Source organism: Euleptes europaea, chromosome 2 (assembly GCF_029931775.1).
Source record: "Euleptes europaea isolate rEulEur1 chromosome 2, rEulEur1.hap1, whole genome shotgun sequence".
Lineage (NCBI taxonomy): Eukaryota > Metazoa > Chordata > Lepidosauria > Squamata > Sphaerodactylidae > Euleptes > Euleptes europaea.
This window is the reverse complement of record NC_079313.1, coordinates 63938801-63962156: the sequence shown is the minus strand read 5'-3', so window position 1 is coordinate 63962156 and position 23356 is coordinate 63938801. Positions and strand designations below refer to the sequence as shown.

Below are 23356 nucleotides of genomic sequence, written 5' to 3'. Positions count from 1 at the left end.
TTCAGTGGGGTGCTTACTTTCAAATGGAATCGTAGCCAAAGGAAACTAAAGTAGAACTTGGATATCAGCTCAGATTAATGCTTAAGCCTACTGAAATGTGTAGCTCCATTTTTCCAGAGAAAAACTTTCATGTTAGAAGGACTTCTACAAAAAGTTGTATATTATCAGCTGGAAGTTTTTCAGGGTGAGGGGGTGGGATGGGTATGGCTTAAGATATAAAGCCTACTTGATAGAGATTTTCTCATGCACTTTATACCTGGTTTGTTAGAGATTCACTGAAATGCTTTCTTTTCTTTGGTACTGTGCTTCCATCTGCCTAATTGCCATCAAGTTTAGCAGCATAACTTTACAATTACGGATTCCACAAATCTCCCAAAAGTTTGCTTTTTGCTAAACTTCTGTGTACTCTCATCCAAAAGTTTCACATAGCCTGGTTTTTAATTAGAAATGTTTTAATTAGAATTAATTTTAATTAGAAATGTTTATATTCTTGAAAAAAAACATTTTGTTTTCTTTTGTGTTTCCCTACTTCTCTTTCAAAACAAAGTTTATTATCAGAATTGAATTCGTAAACCATCAGAAGCTTAACAGAAATGTGAAACGGAACATTTGAACCAATATCTTTTTGAATGTGTTATACTGAAAAATGTTTGTTGGCAGTTATTTTATATTAGCACTGTTTCTTAGCAATTATTGAATGTATCTAATGTTGAAATTTCTCTTCTATGCTACTAGGAGATTTTCTCTTGACTCCTGATGTTTTTGTAATTGTTTTCTTGATGTTTATGCCAATAAAGGTTGTGTGATGTGATATTGAATGTATCATCTTTTTGACGTATAAGTTACGAAATTGTTACTTGCATGCTTGTTAATGATAAGAATTTAGTAGGAATTTTGTGTAACATAAAATATAAACTCGTGTGGTTTCCTGCCTAATATTGTAGAATTACAACGTGTGGTCGGTTGTCTCTGACTGGATTTTATGTTAAACCTTCCTCTTCCAGGAATCAAACCCCCCCTATAAATGAAGGAGCCACAAGGTTGTGTCTTTATGTGTCACTGACCCTTTCCCTAGAAACAAGAATAGAATGAGGGTTGCTTGTGTGTGTTTTTAAGAGAAGGAAAAAGAAAATAGAGGCAGGAAAAAGATCGAGCTTTTATTTTGGAGTGGGGTGGTAGAATCATTGAATCTCTGGAACTTTGGAACCAAACTAAAGCTTTCAGAACAATAGCAAGCTGAGAAATCAGTACAAAATAGGACACCATCTGGAAATTATCCTGTGCTCCATTCTTGGTAGTACTAGTATAATAAAAAAACCCAAATCCTTGTAATTGCTAAACTCTGTCATGCAAATTAAGACCAGACTTTGAAAGGGTTTCTAAAGGGTTTTCTTGGATTTTTTCATACTTTAAAGAGAAAACACTGAGTCCTTCATTCTTCATCTGCATAAAAGAGCAGCTTGCTGTGTGAGATACCAGCCATCCAGTTCACTTTTACAGTACGAGTAATGGTGTTTGAGCTGGGAATGCATAGAAATTGGATACAAACATTATGAAGACATTTTGTGATAGCTTATGCAACTGGTGGCTGCTATGTTGATCAAATACAGTAGCTTTGAAATTACTTAATCTTTTGGCATTACGATTGGACACAGTATCTGAGTACTGGACATCTGTGGAAAAGCTATGAAAGATTTGGCTAGTATTCTACTCGTTTTTTCCCTCTTCATAATTTACTCTGAGGGTCACCACCTCGTAATTCATAACACATGTAGAATGTTCCTAACTCCTTGGTGTGGTGTTTTTCTGTGGATATTTTGTTTTTATTAGATAATGCCATTGTGGCAAATTCCACTTGATATTCAAGACTTTGCAAATTTTAAAAAAGTCAGTAGAAAAACTAATATTAATTTGCAGCCACACTTACATAAATGTAGCAAACCTAAAGTAGTACATACAATTTGGTTAAAACGTACTTGAGTTGTAAAAGTTGTATCCATGATACAATTAAACTTCCAAACGTACTTAATGTTTCCAGCTTTATTTTTTTTCTTTAAAAGCTCAAATGTAAAATGATATAGCTGAACACTTAAAAGGCGCCACCACCGCTTGATGTATTAGATTTCTTCAGCATTGCACAGGGAGTCCATGCTATTGGCCATGGTTTGTACAAGTTGTAACGTTGTAGACTAGAGACTGGTAACTTTTGGTAAAACACATTTTATTGCTTTTATCAAACAAACATTTATAGCTCAAATTAAAAGAGGCTGACGAATGAGTTGTTTCTGCTAGAGTTTTGAGAAATCATGTTGCCATGTTTCACATCCTCATATTTCAAATGGGAATTATCAGTGTGATGTCCAGATGTTTAAAGAGAGGGATGTATGACATAATACATTTTAAAAAGAACTTTTGGCATAAACTTTCTTAACACTAGACTTAAAAATCCCTTAAATAATTAGTAACTCCTATGTACTATTAATACTGTGCTTTATTGATAGAAAAAGTGCTTTTTATAGAGGGTTCTGTCTAGAAATCTCAAAAAGAGAAAATGTGACTGTATAAAAATAGCATTCCTCTGCAGGCTATTTTTTTAAAATGAAGAGCTGCATGGACTCTGTTCCCTGTTACTACCCTGCTTAACCCCAAGGCATTTCCTGTCTGCTGTATGATAGTTGACAGGGAAAGATGCCTTAATATAAACCTTCTGTGTACCCCAGCCATGATAAAATTAAATACTTCACTTTGTCACATCTTTTAAAGTAAAAGCAATCACAGTTTGTTGGCTGGGGAGGGCGGGAGAGAGAGAAAGCAGAGGGCTGATAGCAATTTATTGCTTGTGCTCTTTCATTTATCATCATTCTATAATATCAGTTTGTAGGCAGCAATGCATTTCAGTTTTTTTTTTAATAACATTGCATTATATGGCCATTTACCAGTCTGCCTTTTAAAAAGTTTTGAAACTAGACTTCTACAATGGGGAAAAGAAAGCATATTGGTATAAGAGCCATTATTTTCCTTTTTTGCTTGCATATTTCTTTCTTGCCACAAACTATAACAAAAGTATCATTTGCTGAAGTTCCTGGTTATAGATTCTACATTTTCCTATTTGGATCCACTGGGTGTGAGTCTAGGACTTTATAGGAATACTTCAGCCAAACATCTTCTTTGAGAAGGAACTTGTCTCCCCTAGAGATATTAGGCTGCTGCAGGTAGGCCAGGAACACTCCTTTATTAGTGCATGTGTTGGCTAAGTCAGAGTTAACTATGTCCCCCCTCCTGAGGATCTATCTGATCACATGAGTCTGATATGGCCAGCTTGTAGGGGAAGGTAACCCAGAAAGTCTGTCTAAACCAAAGGAACAAATGGTAAAACACTTATATTTTATGTGGGAATGAGTACACTAGCATGGAAATCGTACAAAATGAAAACTGCAGCATACAAGAAGCTAAAGGAAAACACAGTTTGCTTGCTAGCTAAATTTACAAGCCTTTATACAACCCTCTCCTGGTCTCCTTTTCCATGGCAGATGTTGGGCTGGGCAGAAGAGACACAAAGGCTTGTGCCTTTCTGGCCCATATTTCAAGAAGTTCCTGAGAATCAAAGGGTACATTTGTGGACTACTCAGAACATAGGAAGTTTGAATGGGCACCCTAACAGTTAATTTTCCCCTTAAGATTCTAGGATATTTTTGCACATAGCCCTTTAAGGAATGAAGTGCAAAGGAGAGGCGGGATGCAGAGGTGAAATACTGTGGTTGTCATTGGCCTTCCCAAGGGATTGGTTAGTTGATGGCTCATTAAAACAGGTGGCCAAGGTGTGACTTCTATATGCCACTTCCCCCCAAAAAAATTTGGGATGCTTATGTGCTTTGTTTATCTTTGTGTGACAGAGTTTTTGAGCTTCACTCCAAACAGGACTGGCCTGTTCCTTCCTAAAACACAATTCTCCGAAACCTTATGATACACTTCTAACATGATGATGTCATGTGATCTGCAGGGAGTCGTGAGGTGGTACAGTCAAAGGGAGAGGGTGAAGGATTCCTGCCTTTCCTGGAAGCTCATGCAGACAGTGGTGAGGCAGGGGGTGAGTCAGTTCCATGCAACTATGCAGTTGTTGGGTAAATGGTTTCCCTTGCTGACATCAGCAGTAGGGAGGGACAGCTGTTAAGTCAGAAACTTTGCATTTCCCTAATGCTGACTGAGGCACCTCCCACCTCCACTGCTTCTTGCTAATAACAGGTTAAGGTAGGAATTTTCCTCAACACCCTCATCAACTGGGGAGGAAGTAGAAGAGGAAGTGAGAAAATCTTCTGTCTGGAAAAGTCATAAAAATAGGACAGTCGTAAGGGTGTATTTAAACATACTAAGTGAAGGAGCAAACCTTATGTCTGAGGCTGGGGCTTGATAAGAATCAGTGGTCTAAAATAAATAAACAGTGGGATCTTAAAATTAAAATATGATTCTTTATTAATTTAAATCTATTTTCGTTGTTTTGTATTTCAGCTGTAATCTGGTCTGACATGAAATCTGAATTGAAGGCACACACATAGTCTTAAAGCTGAATTTATGACTCTCCTGTGAATTGTGAAAGGCTGACTTTTCTTTCCGAAGGGGGGGGGAATGTGTGTGTGTGTGTGGGGATAAATTAATCATATGGCACAATAGTTCATGACTTGATGCATGGCACAGGTATCACAGACAGGTGGGTGATCTTTTATTCCCTGTCCACCCAGGAACTACTACCAGTCCTTGTTTCTGATTGTAATTATTTACTTTTGTAGGGTGGCCGTAGGGCAGGACAGGGCAGTTACATGATGAAGGGGAAGGGGCAGGGAATGTTGAAAAAAAGCAGTGGCTTTTCATATTGGTTCCATTCTGGACCTCTCTGTTGTAAAAGAGAGACTACCGTATGTACTCGCGTATAAGCCGAGTTTTTCAGCCCAAAAAAAGGGTCAATACGGGTCAATACGGTAGGGGAGGGGGGGGAGGGAGGAAGGAGGGAGGGAGGGGGGAACTTACCGCCATCGCCGCCGCGCCCGGGCGCCTTCCTCCTGCCGGCAGGGGCCTTCCCGGGAGGGCCCGGGAGGCTGGCGGGAGGGCGACCTGGGGCAGGGGCCCTGCGCTCTAAAATGGCGGCCGCCATTTTAGAGCGCAGCATTGCCGGTAAAGGGAATTTCTTATTGACCCTTGGCTTATACGCGGGTCAATAAGAAATTCCCTTTTCTGGCCTCAAATTTGGGGGGTCGGCTTATACTCGGGTCGGCTTATACCCGAGTATATATGGTACCTGGGTCATGAGCTTTAAATTATGCAAAAATAAGCAATGTCTCAATTTCTAAAATAGTATAAAGATTCAATATTTAGTGTATTTTCTGAGGATATATATGCAGGCTCTGTTCAATTCGAGGTTATAGGTTGGATCCAGTGTAAAATTTACGTTTGCTCTAGCACTCTTGTGCAAATGGGAACACAACAAAAAGGCCACAGTAGCCACTTGTACAAGTCAGACTTACTGTATCCCCACTTACATTTCTGCTTGTGCAACCAATTTTGGGGTACTATAATATTTTGGGAGGAAAGTGCTAGGTGTTACACAATATCTTGCATAAGTGGAACTGCTTGTATGGATCCAAGCCCATGTTGTTATGGTGATAGCTACAAATTAGTGTATATGTATGTATGTGTATTAAGGCAGTGTCTAAATAATGATTTTCTTACTGTTTTAAATCATGATTTAAATAGCTGATTTAAACTACTTTTAAACTTTAGATTTATCCATCCTATCTAGGCAGAGGTGGAGGGAGAATTCCATTGTTAAGGTTCAGCAAAACAAAAAGGATTGAGTTGAATATTCTGATTTTAACAAGATTGCATTTAACTATTTTCCTTTAGTCACCAGGAATAGTTTAGGGAACCACAGTCTCTAGTAAACATTTTGTTTACTAAGTCCTTGGTGTTGGGAGGAGAGAAGGCACCATATGATACTTGTATATGCCCATGTGTGAATTGATCTATGAATGTGTAGGCTTTGGTAGCCTGGCTTGGGTGTGTCGCTGGAATGCTTAACGGCCAGCTACCATGGTAAGAGAATTTATATATGGCTGGACATTCATGGAAGTTGCATTGGCAAGTGCTTTGCCTGTGGCCACCTGTACTTTTAATATTTTATTGATTGAAATTAAAAAAATTTTGTAAGAGGGGGAGCTGAAGGCATCAATCATTTCCCAAAAACCTACGGGAAGAAAAATATCATCAGCTTTCTTAAAAATCATCTCTGTTCTTTCTGCATTTTCTTGCAATTAGAACTGTAGATAGCTGCCATAGTTTGTATTGTGTTATTCATCCTCCAGCAGTGGCAAAATAAGTGAAATGAAAACTATTTTGAGAGGGATGCTGACATTTAGTATTCCAATTTCAAAAACCTTCTGACTGATAAATATTTTATGTGTAGGGAACCATCCTCAAAAATTAAATATGAATGAGTATAAGGAAACCTTCCTCTTGGTACACTGAAGTTTTGTAATTCCAAGAGTCATTGTAAGGAGAATCTAAATTGTTTTTAATGAGGAAGACAATTGTACCTATGCCAGGCAAGAGCATATCTTTAATAATGAAGGTAATATACAAGTGGGATAAATGGAAGTAAACAGCAACAAAGGTTTATTTTCAGTAAATTAACTGGCTTTCTCAGAATGTCATAAACCTTTCCCCTCATGTGTCTTTTAGGGGCAAAGTTACATGACATATACATTAAAAAAGGTATAATAGAAATTTTTAATTTGCAGTTTGTCTCCAGTAGCATTTTTCAGGTAATTGAAGGTAACTGACTGGTACAAAGGTTGGATATAGATGATCATTACTGGAAATAATCTGTTTATGTTTTCATTTTCTAACTGTCACCTAAAATATCTCTTATCAGCATTGATATGGATTTCATTTAGCTTGCATATCACAGTTAGATGTGCTTTTTTCAAACCTGGATGCATCTTTCAGTGAAAAATGGAATAGCTTTGCAAATCTTGCCACTTTTCTTGCTTATGCCACTTAGTCGTGGAGAGGCAGGGGGAGAATGGGTAAATTTTTTTAGGACTGGAAGGAATGGGTTTTCATTTCTCATGTTTGTGTTCTTGGTTCTTGTGGCAAGTAAGATCTCTAATAATACCAGACCTTAAAGCTTTGGAGAAGTGGAAGGGGAAAATGGATGATGTTGGAGAGCAGTCTAGATTTCTTCTTCCAGAATGATTCAGTATTAGCACTAGAGGAATCAGAATGATGCAGGAAATACTCTTTTCTTGGACTAATAGGTGATGATAGGAATTTGACCACAAGCTGAGGTATTATATAGATTTTTTTAAATGAACAAAAACAAAATGGCTATGCTAGGATATTGCTTGTGTGAAAGTAGCAAATGCTGTGTTGCACTTGATTTCTTGTAATCAGAGATTCTTTCCCACTATGTTGGTTAAATACGTATCTATATAGATTTGTTTTCTAAAGTTCTTTATGTAGCATTTTCTTCCATCAACATAATTATTCTTTGTAGAGCTAGGTTTGGAAGATGTCAATTTTTAGTTTTGTGCAGTACTTCTCTGCAATTTATGCTGCTGTAAATCTGCCAGTCTTTAAAATACCTGTTGATATGTCCCCCCTTCAGTGCAAAAGTAAAGTGGGAAGGGCGTGTGTGGGGCAAGTGAATTCGAAGTTGTGTGGTACTTTAGGCATTGTGGGATAGTGGTAGAGGAGAATAATTTTTTTTAAAATATTTTATTTATATAATTGAAGGGGTACAGGAACAAAAAAAGGGGGGATAAGTATTATAAGTATAAAAACAATACAAAAATAAGAAATAAATTCAAATGTACATTATGAAACATTCTCTAAACTGAGAAAGATAAAGTAAAAAAGAACTAATACCAGGTGTCGATTTATTATTCTACTTATGTTAATATTCTATTATGTGATCTGAAGTTACTTAACATTTTTTTTAAATAACGAGTTAAATGATACATAACCATAATACATAACCATCGTTTTCAATTAGCTGGAATTCATATAAATGTAAAATGACACCCACTTATCATGAAATTGCTCAGTGGATTCACTAGATTTTAAGTTTATCTCGAAAGTCATCTTAGCCATAGTGGCATAATCCAGTAGTTTTTCTTTCCAGTCTTCTATTTCAGGTGTTTGAGCTTGTTTTCAGGTTCTTGCAAGGACCGTTCTTGCTGCTGTAGTAGCATATTTAAAAACATCATGAGATTTCAGAGGCAGGTTTGGTGGCACTATACTGAGTAAATAGAATTTAGGGTCAAATGTTAACTTAATATTTAACATTAATTGAAGTTCTTGGTGAATTCTTTTCCAATATGTTTGTAACTTTGGACATGTCCACCAGACATGAAAGTAGGAACCATCAGTGTCTTGGCATTTCCAGCAGGCACCTTTTTTTCCAGGAGTAGTCATCTGAGAAAGCATGTTAGGAGTCAAATACCATCTATAAAATGTTTTATACCAGTTTTCTTTCACTTCTTGAGAGACGGTATATTTCATTTCGGAAGTACAGAGTTTTTCCCATAAATCCATATTAATCATTTCTCCAAAATTTTGCATCCATTTTATCATGTTTATTTTCACTTGTTCTTCTTCTGTTTCGTATTTCAGAAGAAGCTTGTAGATTTTTCCTAATAAGTGTGAATCGTTTTTAGATATTATCTGCTCAAATTCTGTTAATTCACGAAATGGCTGAGGGTAGAAACAATCTTTTTGTAGATTGGACCGCAATTGTAAATAAGTCAGCCAATTCAGTTTTTGAAATTTTTCTTGAAGATTGGTCAAAGTCTTAATTTCTCCTGTAGACTCAATCATTTGATTATAAGTAAAGTGGACACCCGGTTTTAGTTTAACATTGTCATGATAAGCTTCAACTGGTGACATTATAGATGGTGGAGAAGGGCTTATTCTCTTTTTATATTTTTTCCATACTTTCAATAGCGCTAATTTAACATCACAATCTTCTGGGGCTTTATCCTTTTGAATTTTTGTTGTAGAATCCCAGAGAACCTTGTGAAAACCTTGTCCAAGGTCGGCTCGTTCTAAATTAACTTGTCTGGTTTTAGGATATTTTATCCAATCTGTGATCCAGGTCAGGCAAGCAGCATGATAGTATAATTTAAAATTGGGTAATGCTAGTCCTCCTCTTTTCTTTTCGTCTTGTAACACTTTAAATCTAATTCTCGGTTTTTTGCCATTCCAGACAAATCGATTGATTTGTTTTTGCCAACTTTCTATTGTTCTATCTGGAATATCAATCGGTAAGAATTGAAATTTTTCAAGTATTATCTTACCCAAGCTACCCCAGGTTGGCTAATGGGTGTCTGCACAGTTGGCACCAATATTATCAGCTGTGTAATTTTTCACATATTACAAAACTTTTATTTCACTTCAGGGACCAATATATTTATAACCGAGATGTCAGGCTATATACATCTAGAGAAAATTAATTGTTGAGTTGAACTGTATGACTTCATAAGTAAAAGGTGGGCATTAGAATCATTTAACTTGATCTGAATCATGCCCAAAGGTAGCTTCACTGTATTCTATTTATGACTCCTTACTCTATTTATGACTCCTTACTCTTAAAAAGTTTACTTCCAGTAGGGTTCTGTTGATATTTTGCTTGTTAAGTATGTTAATCTTAGTATTAATATGTTTATTGTGTTGTCTGATTGTGAAAAATGTATATTTCTAGTCTTGACTATGCTGACCAGATTTAAATACGTACAACATCGTATGTATTAAATACATTTTTTCTGCAGTATGGAATTACACAGGCCTACCTGGAATACTCCCTCCTGTGAGGTGTGTGTTGTGGCTTTCTTGCGATTGAAAGATCTGAAAAGTAGAGAAACACAGCACTTGTGCCATGAGTGAAATCAACCCCTCTTGGCATCAACAATGTACTTCTGAGACCAACATTCCTGTTTGATTAATTCTGGTAGAGTTTCTCCTGCTTTCTGTGTTTTTATTAAAACTTGTGAAGGACGAAACAAAAGTCCTCAGTTGTCATGGCTTCTCCTATTATGAAATTTAAGAGCTGGTTCATCCCTCAGGAGTAGAAGGAGGATTTTGAGTTACTTTCTAGTATCCTCTTCTGTTGCAACATGCTGAGTGAGATGTGTGGGTCCAGCAGTTGCTTGGTGGTGATGGTGAGGTGGAAGGCCTTCCACATGATCAGTTTGCATACATGGTGATCACTGGAGAACTGCACAGGTGATATGAGCTTCATTTCCTTGTTTACCCTGTCTGTCCAGTGACAATAGCTAGTCCTCCTGGTTGGCCACTCAGTGATACTTGCAATCGAGTGATTTAGCCTGCCAGCCTCCCTTTATTCTCACCTTTATTGCTACAGACAATGGAAACTTGAAGGCCTGTTGTCACAACCATTTCAGCATCAGCCTTTAAGGCTTGCCCGACACCTACTATATTGTTTTTTAAGAGTCTAAACAGCTTCTTTTCACCCAGGCTTTTAACAAAAGGAAGGAAGGGGAGGGTATTTTATTCTGATCTCATATCTGTTTTATGGATTTTTTTAGGTGGCTGAGTGATTATTTTATGGTGTTTGTATGGCAATGACTTGTTCTTAGGCTTGTTTTGTTTCTATATTAATGATGTATAATGTTTTTAATGGTTTTTATGGGATTGTTTTTACTTGTAAGACACCTTGAGCAGGACTCTGGAAAGGCAGCATATAAATGTCCTAAACAAATCAGCAATAATTGTGGCAGCTGTAAGGAAATGCTGGCTTTAAGCCTCTTCAGCCAGTGGTCACCGAGTCCTGTGCCTGTCCCATTACTACAACCTATTTAGGGTGCTTTTTGGCTGTATACCAAATTTAGCACATGGAATGGATGCAAAGCACTGGCCTAAAAGTTACCACAGGCCAAAGGGGCTGAAGCTCAGCATGGGCCAGGCATTTCCTTTGGTATTTTCTTAATGAAATAGTGAATACAAGTGGAGACTCCCACTTGTGTGTGTGTGTGTGTGTGAGTGTGTGTATGGGCAGTGTTCACATCCTCCCCATGCCCTGCATGGCAGTGTGGTGGCTCCCACTTCCCACTTGCTTGCAGGATTTCTGGCCACCTGGTTCCTGCAATAGCAGTGGTGGTGGTGGGGGGGGGCACTTGGTTCCCTTGCTTCCTCCCACTGACCTCTGCAGCACTGCCGCTTTTGCCTGCCTGCCTTTTCTTTTCCCCACCCACCAGCTAGCCTACCCTTATATGTCTCTGTTTTCAGTTTTCCTTTCATCCTTTCCCCGGCAGCCTCTCCCTGGGAAAACTATAGCCCAGTTATGGCTGTGCCAGCCACGAGGCCGGACCCAGTTGCACAGGGGGGAACTATACAGATTTGTGGAAGTGGGGGCTCATTTCCCCCGGTTTCCTCGTAGCCGCACTGTCATCTTTCCTTTTGCCTGGCGACTGCTATACCCTCATGTTTCCTTGTTTCCTTCTCTCCCTTCCACGCACTCATTTTTTTATCTGCCCCCCACATTCAGCTATAGTTATTATTTATTTACTTCATTTATATGCTGCCTGTCTCCACAACAGGGAACAAAAACAGGTTGAGTCATTCCCCTCTTCCATTTTATCCTCACAAGAACCCTGTGAGGTATGTCAGGGTGAGAATGCTTGCAAAAAGACATTTTCCAACCCTATCCATCGTATTTTATATTGTATTGTAGTTATACATTGGATGTCTTACAGTTTTAAAGAATGACACTAAGCCTCTTTGAGTGTTTTAAAGTAAAACAAAGGGATCTAATTGTCCTTAAATAGCTTAATTTAAAACAACTTTTATTTGAGCTAATTAATTTAAATTTTGTTCAAGTAGGTATTTTGAAATTATAGTTATGCTGGAAACGTATAAACATAAGAGTCTTTAAAAAGAGATTTTAAAAAATTAAAATATGTTGAATTTGCACCCTTACATTGTATGGTTTGGCTGTGGTTAGGTGTAGCTGTTACTCTGTGTCTAGGGTTGTTTTGCTCTTATCTACTGAGTAATACTGAAGAATTATTACTAGTTCAGTGTAGATCATAATGAATAAATTGCTCTTGTCCCCTGCTCCCAGACTGAATATGAAGAGAAATCTTGGTGCATGGAGGTTTATTTCTACCATCTGCTTTATATATTTTGAGGTTGCATAACATCAACTTTAGTTTTCTGAAAGGTTGCCATGCACATTGTCATGAGTATAATGTTAGTCAAATTACATAGACTAAATACTGAATCGTTTAAGCATATGGAACTAATTTACTTGCTTCCCCCCTCCCCTTTTTGGCTTTAAAAAAAGTATCTTGATGGCATTTTGGTAGTTTTCCAGCTTTTCTTTACTTTTTCCTGGGGACGGGGTGGGAGGGAGGGATATATGTTTGTCTAGAAATGCAGCACCCTTATTGGACTTCACTCTGTTCTTCAATAGTCTCATACTAAAATGTCTTTCAGTGTTATATAGCCTAGCAACTATACAATCCTACTGATTTAAATATAAGTTGATAAAAGCAATTCGATTACTGCCATACCACATTTTTGGAGAAATGGTGCTATGATAACCTCTTGTAACAGTCATCTGAATTTTAAGGGTTTTGAAATGTGTTTGCAAGGATTGGGTTGACAGAAGTCGTGGAAGGCAGGAAAGAAAGGACAGGCCAATAAAGAAATTAGGAAGCAGAGTGCAAAAGTTTCCCCTATCCACTAACAAACCTAGCAATTCGCTCCATTTTTTTTGTAGGGGGGTGGGTGTCACAAAAAATGGCATCCGTTTTTCAAAAGTGTTGAAGATTAAGTACTTGAAGATGCTTGCTTACAGATATTTGCTTGCTTCAAATACTTGGTAGATGTAGAGATCAATCATCTCTACATCTAATATCCTGCCTAAGCATATAAATATATGTATTCAATCTAGATATTTGCTTTAACATGTTTTCCCTTATACTTTCCCTGTTGAGTTAAGAAGCACCACCAGTTGACCTATTTTCATCAAGAAAGGGTGATCCTGTGGCAATTATAGAAATCTGAAGATTTCCAGTCACAATTCTCATGTCTACTTTGGCCTGATTAAGAAGAAGCCAAATATTATCTCAGACCCCGGTTTATGGCTTGGATCCTACTGAAAATATCCTTTGATGTAAGGATTTCTGTCAGCAGCGTGTTACTCACCCTTCCCACTGTAGCCCAACGTGTCCTTTTCCCTTGAAATGCTGCTCTTGGGGGAAAGGTAACCCTGGAACAGCAGTAAAGAGGAATTGGAGGTTGACCACTAGAGCAGGGTATTGGTGAATATTCCCCCCGCTTCTGTCTGCAGAAATCTTCTGTGGGATCCAAACCATTGTGCTTTTCTTTATGTGTCAGTGGCAAATAAATACCATCACAATCTGTTCTACACCATTCTTTTTAGATGGTTCTCTGCTAAGTTCAGATGTTTGTTCTGATTCTTATTCATTTGATTTTTAGGGCCAAAGTATAGTTTATGCTTTAGACAAGTTCACCACAGGGACTTTGTGCAATACTATAGCTTTGATGCCCCAGTGGCAACTGCTGTGTAAAAGTGCACAGGGGCCTTATTCAAATCGGGACTGGCGTGGGTTGAGGAGGGGCTCCTGCCTTCTTCCTTCCCTGCACATGCAGCCTGCTGACAGGGCACAAATAACAGCAAGCAAAGACAGAATCCCTGCATTAATGGCTGATACAGGTTGAGTATCAGCCATTAATCTTGTTTGTGGCTTCCTAGAGGCACCTGGTTGGCCACTGTGTAAACTGACTGCTGGACTTGATGGGCCTTGGTCTGATCCAGCAGGTCCTTTCTTATGTTCTTATGAGTATCCCTTTTATGAAAATCCGATAATCCGTAATGATCCAAAATCCAAAAACCTTTTGAGCGCCGACAGTTTCACCCACACAAACACGTCCATATGCATTACTCACTTTGCCCCTGGCCCTCAGCGGTGTGCCAAGCCTCCTGGCCTGTTCCTTGGCCTGTCCTGCCACTGATGCGCACAGTCTGCAGGACTCTGGTGAGGCTTCCCACCTCACTTGCCTCGTTTTTGTATTCCCCCCCCCACCTGGTGGCAGCCAACACCTTCCCAGCCATGCATCTTGCTGCTGCATTCAGGGGAGGAGACAGCAAGGCTGGCCAGCTCCTGCCCAGCCCATCCCAGCTGCAGTTCTCAGCCCACTATGGAAGGGGAGAGGCAGCCAGGGGTTCTGGCGAGTGTGGAGGTGGAGCCGCGGGCAGACTGGCAGGCATGCGGCCATCAGTGCTGGCTGATGTTTTCCCTGCTTGCAGGCTTAGGGAGCAACAGCAGCCATGGAACCTCTGGGCGGGTAAGCACACAACACAAAAATGCAGAGCCTAAGCGCAAACCCCTGGGCTGAGACGAACTTCTTAGAATTTGTTTGCTCATGATGGGGTTACCATGAGAGAGAAGTCTCACTAATCTCCAATTTTGTTTCTCTTGATGAGTATCCCTTATCCAAAAAAAAAAAAAATCAAAAATCCGAAACACTTCAGGTCCCAATTTTGGATAAGGGATACTCAACCTGTAATAGGAAAGTCTAATATGGATAGGATGCTGTAATTACCTATCTATATAACTATGCAAGTAATGCATGGAGTATGCATGAAATAAGGCTTGGTTTAGGGTTGTGGAACGTCTCTGCACACCATAATTGGGAGACATCAACCACAACTGAAGGCAACTACAATCCACTACACACTGTAATTCTAATCTTTTGTGGTTAATGTTTTATGTAACTGATTCCCTTTCATTAGTACTGTCTCTAAACTTTATCTAAAGAAACGATGGCTTGGATCCAGAGATGCGCAAGCAGAAACATAAATGGACTTAGCGCAGTTCCACTTGCACAAGATCTTGTGTAACACCTAGCACTTTATAAGGTAAAGGTAAAGGTCCCCTGTGCAAGCACCGGGTCATTCTTGACCCATGGGGTGACGTCACATCCCGATGTTTACGAGGCAGACTTTGTTTACGGGGTGGTTTGCCAGTGCCTTCCCCAGTCATCTTCCCTTTACCCCCAGCAAGCTGGGTCCTCATTTGACCGACCTCAGAAGGATGGAAGGCTGAGTCGACCTAGCATCCCAAAATTGTTCACACACGATCTTGCACATGCAGAAACACAAATGGGGATAAAATGTTTGAGTTAGTGCAAGCTGCTAACCCGTTTTTTCCTTGTATTTCCACTTGCACAAGAGCTCTAACACAAGCAGAAATTTTACACTGATTCCAACTCAATATATTCTTCCATAGGATGGAAATTTCCAACTGGCAAAATTAATCTCACTAAGAAGTATGCAGATTAAAATTGTAGCCAATTGAATAGGGGAATATTGTGTATTATATTTAAGTTAACACGGAAAACAACCACCTTAGCTACCATCCTGCAGTTAAATAAACAGCACTTTAAATAAACGTAAGAAAATGCAAACTTAAATTGTAATTTAAACTCTTGCTCTTTCTGTTTTAATGTAATCTTTGGATTAATTATAAGATTATTATAAGAAAATGCTTGATTTAGAACAATTAAAATTTTTAAAAATAAAAATGTAATGCATTCCACAGCTAAAATTTGAGCTAGCATGTATAAGAACAGGTTTTTTTTAAGCTGAATGGGAGATTATTAGTATTCTGACCTTTCTAGTTCATAGAGTTATTCATTATTTTTAATGCTCCATCATAGAGCTATGTATGAAAGCTTAGGTGAAGGGCCAGCTTTGTATTATGGACAGAAACCTTGATTTTAGATGAGGGACTATTTCCTTTTTTCTTTTGATGTCCAGAGATCCAGCAATTTGTGAGTAGAAAAGAAAACGCATTTATTTTTGCATCAAAATGACACCTGTAATTTCAACTGATAGTATCTTCTCATCTAAATGTGCAATAAGATAAGTAAGCTTAGTAACTGATCAGAGCTTTCATGGAAGTGTAGAATGAAAGGAAGTTTCAGTGTTGGGCTTTTCAGAATAGTTGCATTTTGCCTTTTAAATCCTTTTAGACTCACTGGGACTTGTAAACTCAGAAGATTTACTGCTGCCCTTTCCAGGAGTGGCCTTAGAATTAAGAGTTCAAATTTCTGAAATTCCTGAAGTTCCCAAGAGGGAAAGGAATAAGGGAAAGTGACAGTACTAAGCTTCATGGAACATAATATAAGATTATTTTAGAGTGTTCCATGTGACTGCATTTGTCTGAATAATGGCAACAGCACAGAATTCAGCTGCTTCTTATAGGAAGCAAACTTCTTATAGTAAGCAAAACGAGGCTGTTGTTTGCAAATGTTATCATTGATTACTCAACAATGAAGCATTGCATGCAAGATGAAGACTGAAGTGGATGTCACAATAAGTACAATGTAGAGTTTTAATCCAATTGGGGGAAATTGTTGTGTATATTATTTTGTCACTTTTAAAAATAAAAATGATTTGTTAAAGACATTTGAAAGTTAAACTAATCAACATATGTGCAGTGCTTAAGGTAATACTACTGTGTTTCTGTAACATTTTTTCTTCACTTAATACCATGGCATTGTCTTCATTGGTTTCATCGGTTGCATTTTATCATGGGTTTTCATTTTAGCAATGGAGCTATTTCCATACCGTATTTCTTTAAAAATAGCACATTGCCGTTTCCCCTGAAAATTTGTGATTTAGTTGGGCTTTTTTCTTGATGTTTTAAATCATGCATTTAAGCAGTTGATCCAAGTCCAACTACCCATTTTCCAATTCATGTATTTCCTGAATAATTGCACACAGTAATTAGTTGCCCTAAAAGTTATAATACATTGGTTATAGCTAATGAGTTATGCAACCAGAAGTTTGTTTGCCTAATGTTTGTTTATTGAAAACCTTAATTAGCCTCCTTTCTCCCTTGTGGAAGGCAGCTTACAATATAAATAAAATATCATAAAAACACAATAAAAACAATTATAATACTCATAAAAAGTCATAATTTAAAAACTCCAATTAGGACTGCCAGTAATAAAAGTTAAATCAATCAAATGCATCCATAAACAAAACTCTCTTCAGCTGCCTTGGGAAGATTGACAATGAGGGGGCCAGGCACACCTCCCTGGGAGGTTGTTCCATAATTATGGGGCGTCACAGAAAAGACCCTCTCTCATGTATCCACCAAATAACTCTTTTTAATTGGTGGGACAGTCAGGTGGGCATCTTCCTGCAATCTTATTTCCTGGACAGGAATATATGAGAGAAGATGTTCCTTCAGATACCCTGATCCCTGTAAAAGACTTTAAAAGACAAAATCAACACCTAGATTTGGGCTCAGGAGCAGATTGGTAGCCAGTGTAATTGCTGTAGTACTGGGGACATATGCTCTTGGTAGCTGGCCCTGACCAACCATCAAGTTGCAGCATTCTGCACTAACTGCAGCTTCCAAATAATCTTCAAGGGTAGCCTCAAGTAGAGTGCATTGCAGCAGTCCAGTCTAGATGTAACTAAGGCATGGATCACTGTGGCTAGATCTAACTGATCCAGGAACAGATGCAGCTAACATATCAACTGGAGCTGGGCAAACACCCTCTGAGCCACAGCAGCCACCTGGTTTTCTAAGGCAACTGCTGTGTCAAACAGCTCTCCCGAGTTGCAAACCTGGCTCTTCAAGGGTAATATAACCCATCCTAAACAGAGGAGATCTGAAGTCCCTGGTCTACCTTTCTACAAGCTCTCATCAGGATTAAGGTTCAGCTTATTCACCTTCATCCAGTCCACTATTGTCCCCATGCACTGGTTTAGGGTATCAACAGTATCCTTGGAGTTAGATTGAAAAGAAAGGTAGAAGTGGGTATTATTCACATATCAGTGACATCGAAGCCCATACCTCATGATGATCTCTCAGTGGCATCATATAGATATTAAATAGCAAAGGAGATAAGATGGAGCCCTGGGGCACCCCACAGGCCAATGGCCATAGGGCAGAACATGAATCCCCAACACTATTTTGTGAGACTGATCCCCCAGATAGGACTTGAACCACCACAATGCAGTTCCACTGCTGAGAGGCAGCTCAGTAAGATACTATGGTCGATAGTATCAAAGGTTGCTGAGAAATCCAGCAGAACTAGCAAGGTTGTCTCTGTTCCTAATCCTGGACTGAAGCCAGATTTAAATGAGTCCAGAAAATTAGTCTCCTCCAAAAAACCCTGATACTGAGAAGCAACACCCCACTCTAGTGCTTGCTTTATTATGATATTTTAGAAAAGATTGCAGCAAAGTTGAGGTGGCTTCTGTGAGGATGGTAAATCCTGGATCTTTCTCACTCTCACCCATATCAGGGCCTTTTCCCTGCCCAAGTTCCTCATCTTGGCCATTTCCCCTGTCACCTAAGGGCTTTTTCAGGTTTGTTTTGAATAATAATTAACAGATTGCTATACTGTTTTAATATTATAATTTGTCTGTTAGTTCCTCTGAATATCTAGATTTTATTTAAATACAAGTATCTCACCCTTTTCATTATAGAGAGGCGCCTTTTGCCTTAGATCTCTGTTGATCTCTGTGATGTAAGGGGCTAGAGACTTACTAGATCTAAGAGATCATTATAATTTTATAATGCTGTATCAATTGCGGATTTTAAAAAATCCAAAGACCCCTCCCCACAGGATACTGGAGCAGAGGAAATGCAGAAAACCCATGTGGCTGCCCCGTTGCCCCTGCAGTGAATTGGCACAGAAAAACACAAAGTGACATGTGGAAATTTATAAGGCAAAGAGGAAACAACCATAGGTTCAGATTGGCTAATGCCTCATTTCATACAGACGTTGTTATATTTCAAATTTTTGATATCCCTCCAATTTTGGCTATGTGCCTATCACATATCTGTTTGCCATTTTCATCATATAGATGTCCAAGGATGTAATCTGGGGAGGTGGCAGTGACTACAGTTCTATATATGTGCATGCTTCAGACCAGGCTGGGAAGGATTCAGATTAGCTTCAGCATCTGGTGCCTAGGCATTGCCAGATGTTAATCTGGAGAAAAGATGTGTTGGCCTCAAGGAAAGTACATTATTTGCCATGGGCATAAGATAACTCCTCTTCCATATCTTTGGGAACAGCCAGTCACAATCTCTGAGGGGATCATTAAAATTTGTGATTAGACTGAAGGAAGGAGTACACCCTCCCTTCTGGCCAAACAAAGCCAAGCCTATTAAGAGCTTTGGAAGTAGATAGAGGTTATGCCTGAGGAGATTCTTGCCTCAAGTCAGTTGTCAAAAGTTCTGCTTAGTTTGACTTGAGGATACATTTCTCCCTATGCCCAGTGAAAAACCTTTAAAGCTGAGGGAATTCCAATTCCAAAGTCATTGTCAGAATGCTTTACTTTCCTCTTAGCTGTGGTAGAGGTTTAGGTGAGGGAGGGGAGAAAGAATAATAGTTAGTTGGTGAAAGGAGATGTAGATAGCTTTGAGGAAAGATAGGGTTTCCAAGTGCCAGGTGGTGGCAGGCAAACCCCCGCCAATCCACCTGGCTGCCCGCCGACCAACTGAGGGTCGGCAGGCAACACGTGCGCCTGCCTGCCGCGCCATGTCACTTCCGGCTTACACCTGGAATCGCCACATCGCAACGGGCCCCTTGCGATGTGGCACTTGCAGGTGGATTGGCAGGCAACCCCCCGCCAATCCACCTGGCTGCCCATCGACCAGCTGAGGGTCAGCAGGCAACGCGTGCATGTGCACCTGCCCGCTGCGCCATGTCACTTCCAGTTTACACCTGGAAGCACCGCATCGCAACGGGCCTTTCACTACTCAAACTCCCAGTTTGAGTGGTAAAAGGGCCCTTGCGATGCAGCACTTCCGGGTGTAAACCGGAAGTGATGCAATTGCGTCAGCGTGGCCGCGATCTTTGCCTCGCCTCTGCCCCAAAAACCTCCTGCCAGAGGAGAGGGGGGACCTGACAACCCTAAGGAAAGATCAGGCAGAAGGTGGAGTGCTTGCGTGTGTGTACAGACGTGTATGTGAATGGAGGGTTGAAACAAAGGACTTCCCTGTGCCTTTGTTTCACCAAATGTGTGTGAATTAAATTTATGCTTATAATAATGTGTGTTTCTCTTTGTGCGCATGCCTGTTCACAGTGGAAGGAGAGAGGTGCAGGCATAAGCTACTCTGTCCCATCTTACTGTATATGGTCTGTATATTTGGAATATATTTTATATCAAGACACACTTTTGTTGTCAGAATATCAAACATGAATGTAACTCCAAATACCAAAATACCCAGAAGAGATGCTAAATATTCCTACATGCATGCATACTTACCCCATGTGGAACTCGAGAAAGAAGTTTGAGGACACAGAGAAAGGCATGGAATGTGAATGAATACATTCATGTATTTTTGAATTATTCTGCATGAGGAAAGTGGGTAGCTTCTAAGTATCTACACACAGTTTTGGGGTATTGGCCCAAGAAAGCAACTTTAGTTAAGAAATCAAGGGAGATAAACAGGATAGATTTCTGGAGGAAAGCATGTAAACACTTGAGGAGGGAGGAAGGCTGAGCAAGAGATCTCAGGTCTCAGAGAAGAACTTAAAGATCAGATTACAGAGTACAGATTTAAATGATGAAGGCAGCTCTTCATACAGAAGCTGGAAAATACTGGGAACAAAAGTTTTATTTTCTTTGGTTTGAAGGAGGGAGTGGAAGTTAATGTAAAGTCAGAAGCAAATCCCTGTATTGTCATAGAGAGAAGGAAGGGGGAAGACTCCAGGCGGGAGAAGCTTTCAAAACAGAAGGCTTTCGGGTTTCCAAATAAGGACATCAGAAATGAGAGAAAGGTAGGTAATCTTTTGGAATAGCCTCCCTTTATTACAGACCAACATCACATCAAGTCCTTTGTATTAGGCAAGACGGCTGCCAGACAAAGAGGTCCCTGAAAGCACCGTGATTGGATTGGAATGTTGAGAAGAATAGTGATAGAGGTGACTGCACCTACTCAAGTAATTTCTGTCTGGATCTTGTGTGTGTGTGTGTGTGTGATGCATACATGTTTCTGTGGCTGAACCACCTGGACATTATATTCCAAGATTTAAATTCAATTAGGCAAGCGGTCTGCTCCTGCTTAATCTCCTAGCCAAGCTAGCCTCATTTGTCTTGCACGTACACCTTCTGACTGAAGCTCACTTGATATTCTCAGTAAATAACTCTTAGCCAAGGACATCCCAGTCATTTCTAAGATGGCAGAACACAGATGGGCTGCTTACTGGAGTCACAAAATGGAGGCAGAATGGTCATGGCAACATATCTCCCCACTTATACAAATTATTGTGGCGCCCCACTTCTGTATGTTAAATAAAGCCAGCAGACGGTTGGTAAAATATAAACAGATTTCTGATGAATTAACAATAAGTGTAAGAAAGTCAAGGAATGTAAAAAAATCCTTTTTGAAGAAGCTGTGTTGCATTAAATCTATGGTGTGTATAAACAATTACTATATTCATAGAAAACCAGATTTCAGACGTGAAGCATAGCTATTTTAAATTCATACCACTTGAATCCAATAGCAGTACTCTGGATGCAATATCCTTTGCTTTTCTACAAAACACAAACATCTGTTTAATTTAATTATGGAAGCATGTGTGTGTTCAATGAAACTGATGTGGTTTTTCAGTCTCTATTACCATAATTCTTTTAATGTTAGATCTCTTGTCTTATATTACCTGTTCTGTGTATATCTGTCTTCTAAATATGATCCTTATTATTTTGTGAATATGTCTAAGCAACCTTCCTTATTTTTTTATTACAGCGAATATTCAACTCCTTTGTGTACACAGAAAAAATCTCAAATGGAGAAAGTGAAGTTCAGCAGGTAAGAATTGTTTTCCTGAACATTGCTATAGTTCAATAAGTAATACTGTTGATTGTTTTACTAACTGTGTAAAAAATGCACATATTGTACATGGGATATATTTCTATCCCATGCCAAATTCAAGTATATCTTTTGGATATTTGTGGTGGCAGACATTATTGTGGTTCTCGGTAATACCCAACATGCAGGGCTTGAAAACACACTTTGACATGAGACTCTGTACTGGCTCTAAGTTATTTAGTTATCTTGTGGATTTGATTTTTTTTTTTTAAAGGTTTCCTTTTTTAATTGGTTGCTTTAAAGTCGTGCATGTTATTCCACGAGCACAGTGATATTCCCCCCCACAAATAATTTTTCTTTATCGATGAGACATTGGGTTTTTGTTTTTTTATGCCTTTTTTTTCTTTTTATCTTTGTTGCCTGTGTATGGATGTCTTTAGAGTAGGCCAGTGATTCTCCAGTAAGCGTCTTTACATCAAGAAAACACCATTCAAGCCTCCTGAAGTGTAAATAAGAAAAAAACCAAGATAGTTCATCTGGAAATACTTCCACTTGTCCTCTGCAATAGCAGGGGGCGGGGGGGGGGGTAGATCAAAGGATGATGGAATGAGCAGTTCCATGTCGGACTACAAAGAAGGGCCAATTGGAAGTAAACAGCCTTTAAAAAAGAAGCAAATGAGTCAGTTATTCCTAGCATTCCTTCAAGAGTTTTTATTTTGCACTGGTTAGGATGGGCATGGAAATGGTTTGGTACTTTGTTTTATAAAATGGTCAGTGCATTGTATTTCAAGCTTTCTTTCTTGAGGGATCACTTTATCCACAAGGACTTGTCCCTGGAGGAAACCTTCTGTATTGCAGAGCATTCTCTAGGGAGCACATGTAGTTCATATAGGGCACTGAAAATATCTTTTGGGTTGAAATATCAGACTATGGGAACTGACTGTATCCTAGGTTATCTGTAATGATCACCTATAATGATGTTGCTGAAGTCAGTATTCCCTGCCACATAGTATCCAGCCAATGATAAACATTACAGCCTAGAAGCTTGGACTGCAATCCAGGCCAAAGGAGAACTCCTCCTCCTTTCTAAGGTCCCCCCCCCAACAAGTTCTACTTAGCCTCCGCCTCCACATCTAGTTGTATCTGTATGTAGGTGAGGAAACAGTTCCTCTCCCCCCCTTTTTGTGCAAAGTGTTATTTCTATGAGATTCCCATCACCCAACTGTTCTTAGCGTATATGATAGGAGACCCAAGAGATACATCTAGGAACATTTACCATCTGACCTACAGTTGTCCTGGTTTATGTAAGTGCTTAGGAGGGCTGTGATTGACAGAAGACTTAGTATCCTAAGCTGTGCTAGAGCTTCAAGGCTGAGTAGGCGGGGGTCGCGCGTACTTGGAAGAAAGCCTGCTGATAGCACCCCTGACCATGGACTCTCAGGAGAAAGGGCCAGGAAGAGACATATGAAAAC

The 23356-nt window shown here is 39.4% G+C and overlaps 1 protein-coding gene across 2 annotated transcripts in view; it reads left to right on the top strand.

The window, feature by feature from the left end:
* CACHD1 (cache domain containing 1) overlaps positions 1 to 23356 on the top strand; it is a 156291-nt gene that overhangs the window by 31261 nt on the left and 101674 nt on the right. For both annotated transcript variants that reach the window (XM_056844513.1, XM_056844514.1), the window contains exon 2: positions 21822 to 21884. In XM_056844513.1, the coding sequence (XP_056700491.1) occupies positions 21822 to 21884 (63 nt within the window). The remainder of the gene's footprint in view (positions 1 to 21821; positions 21885 to 23356) is intronic.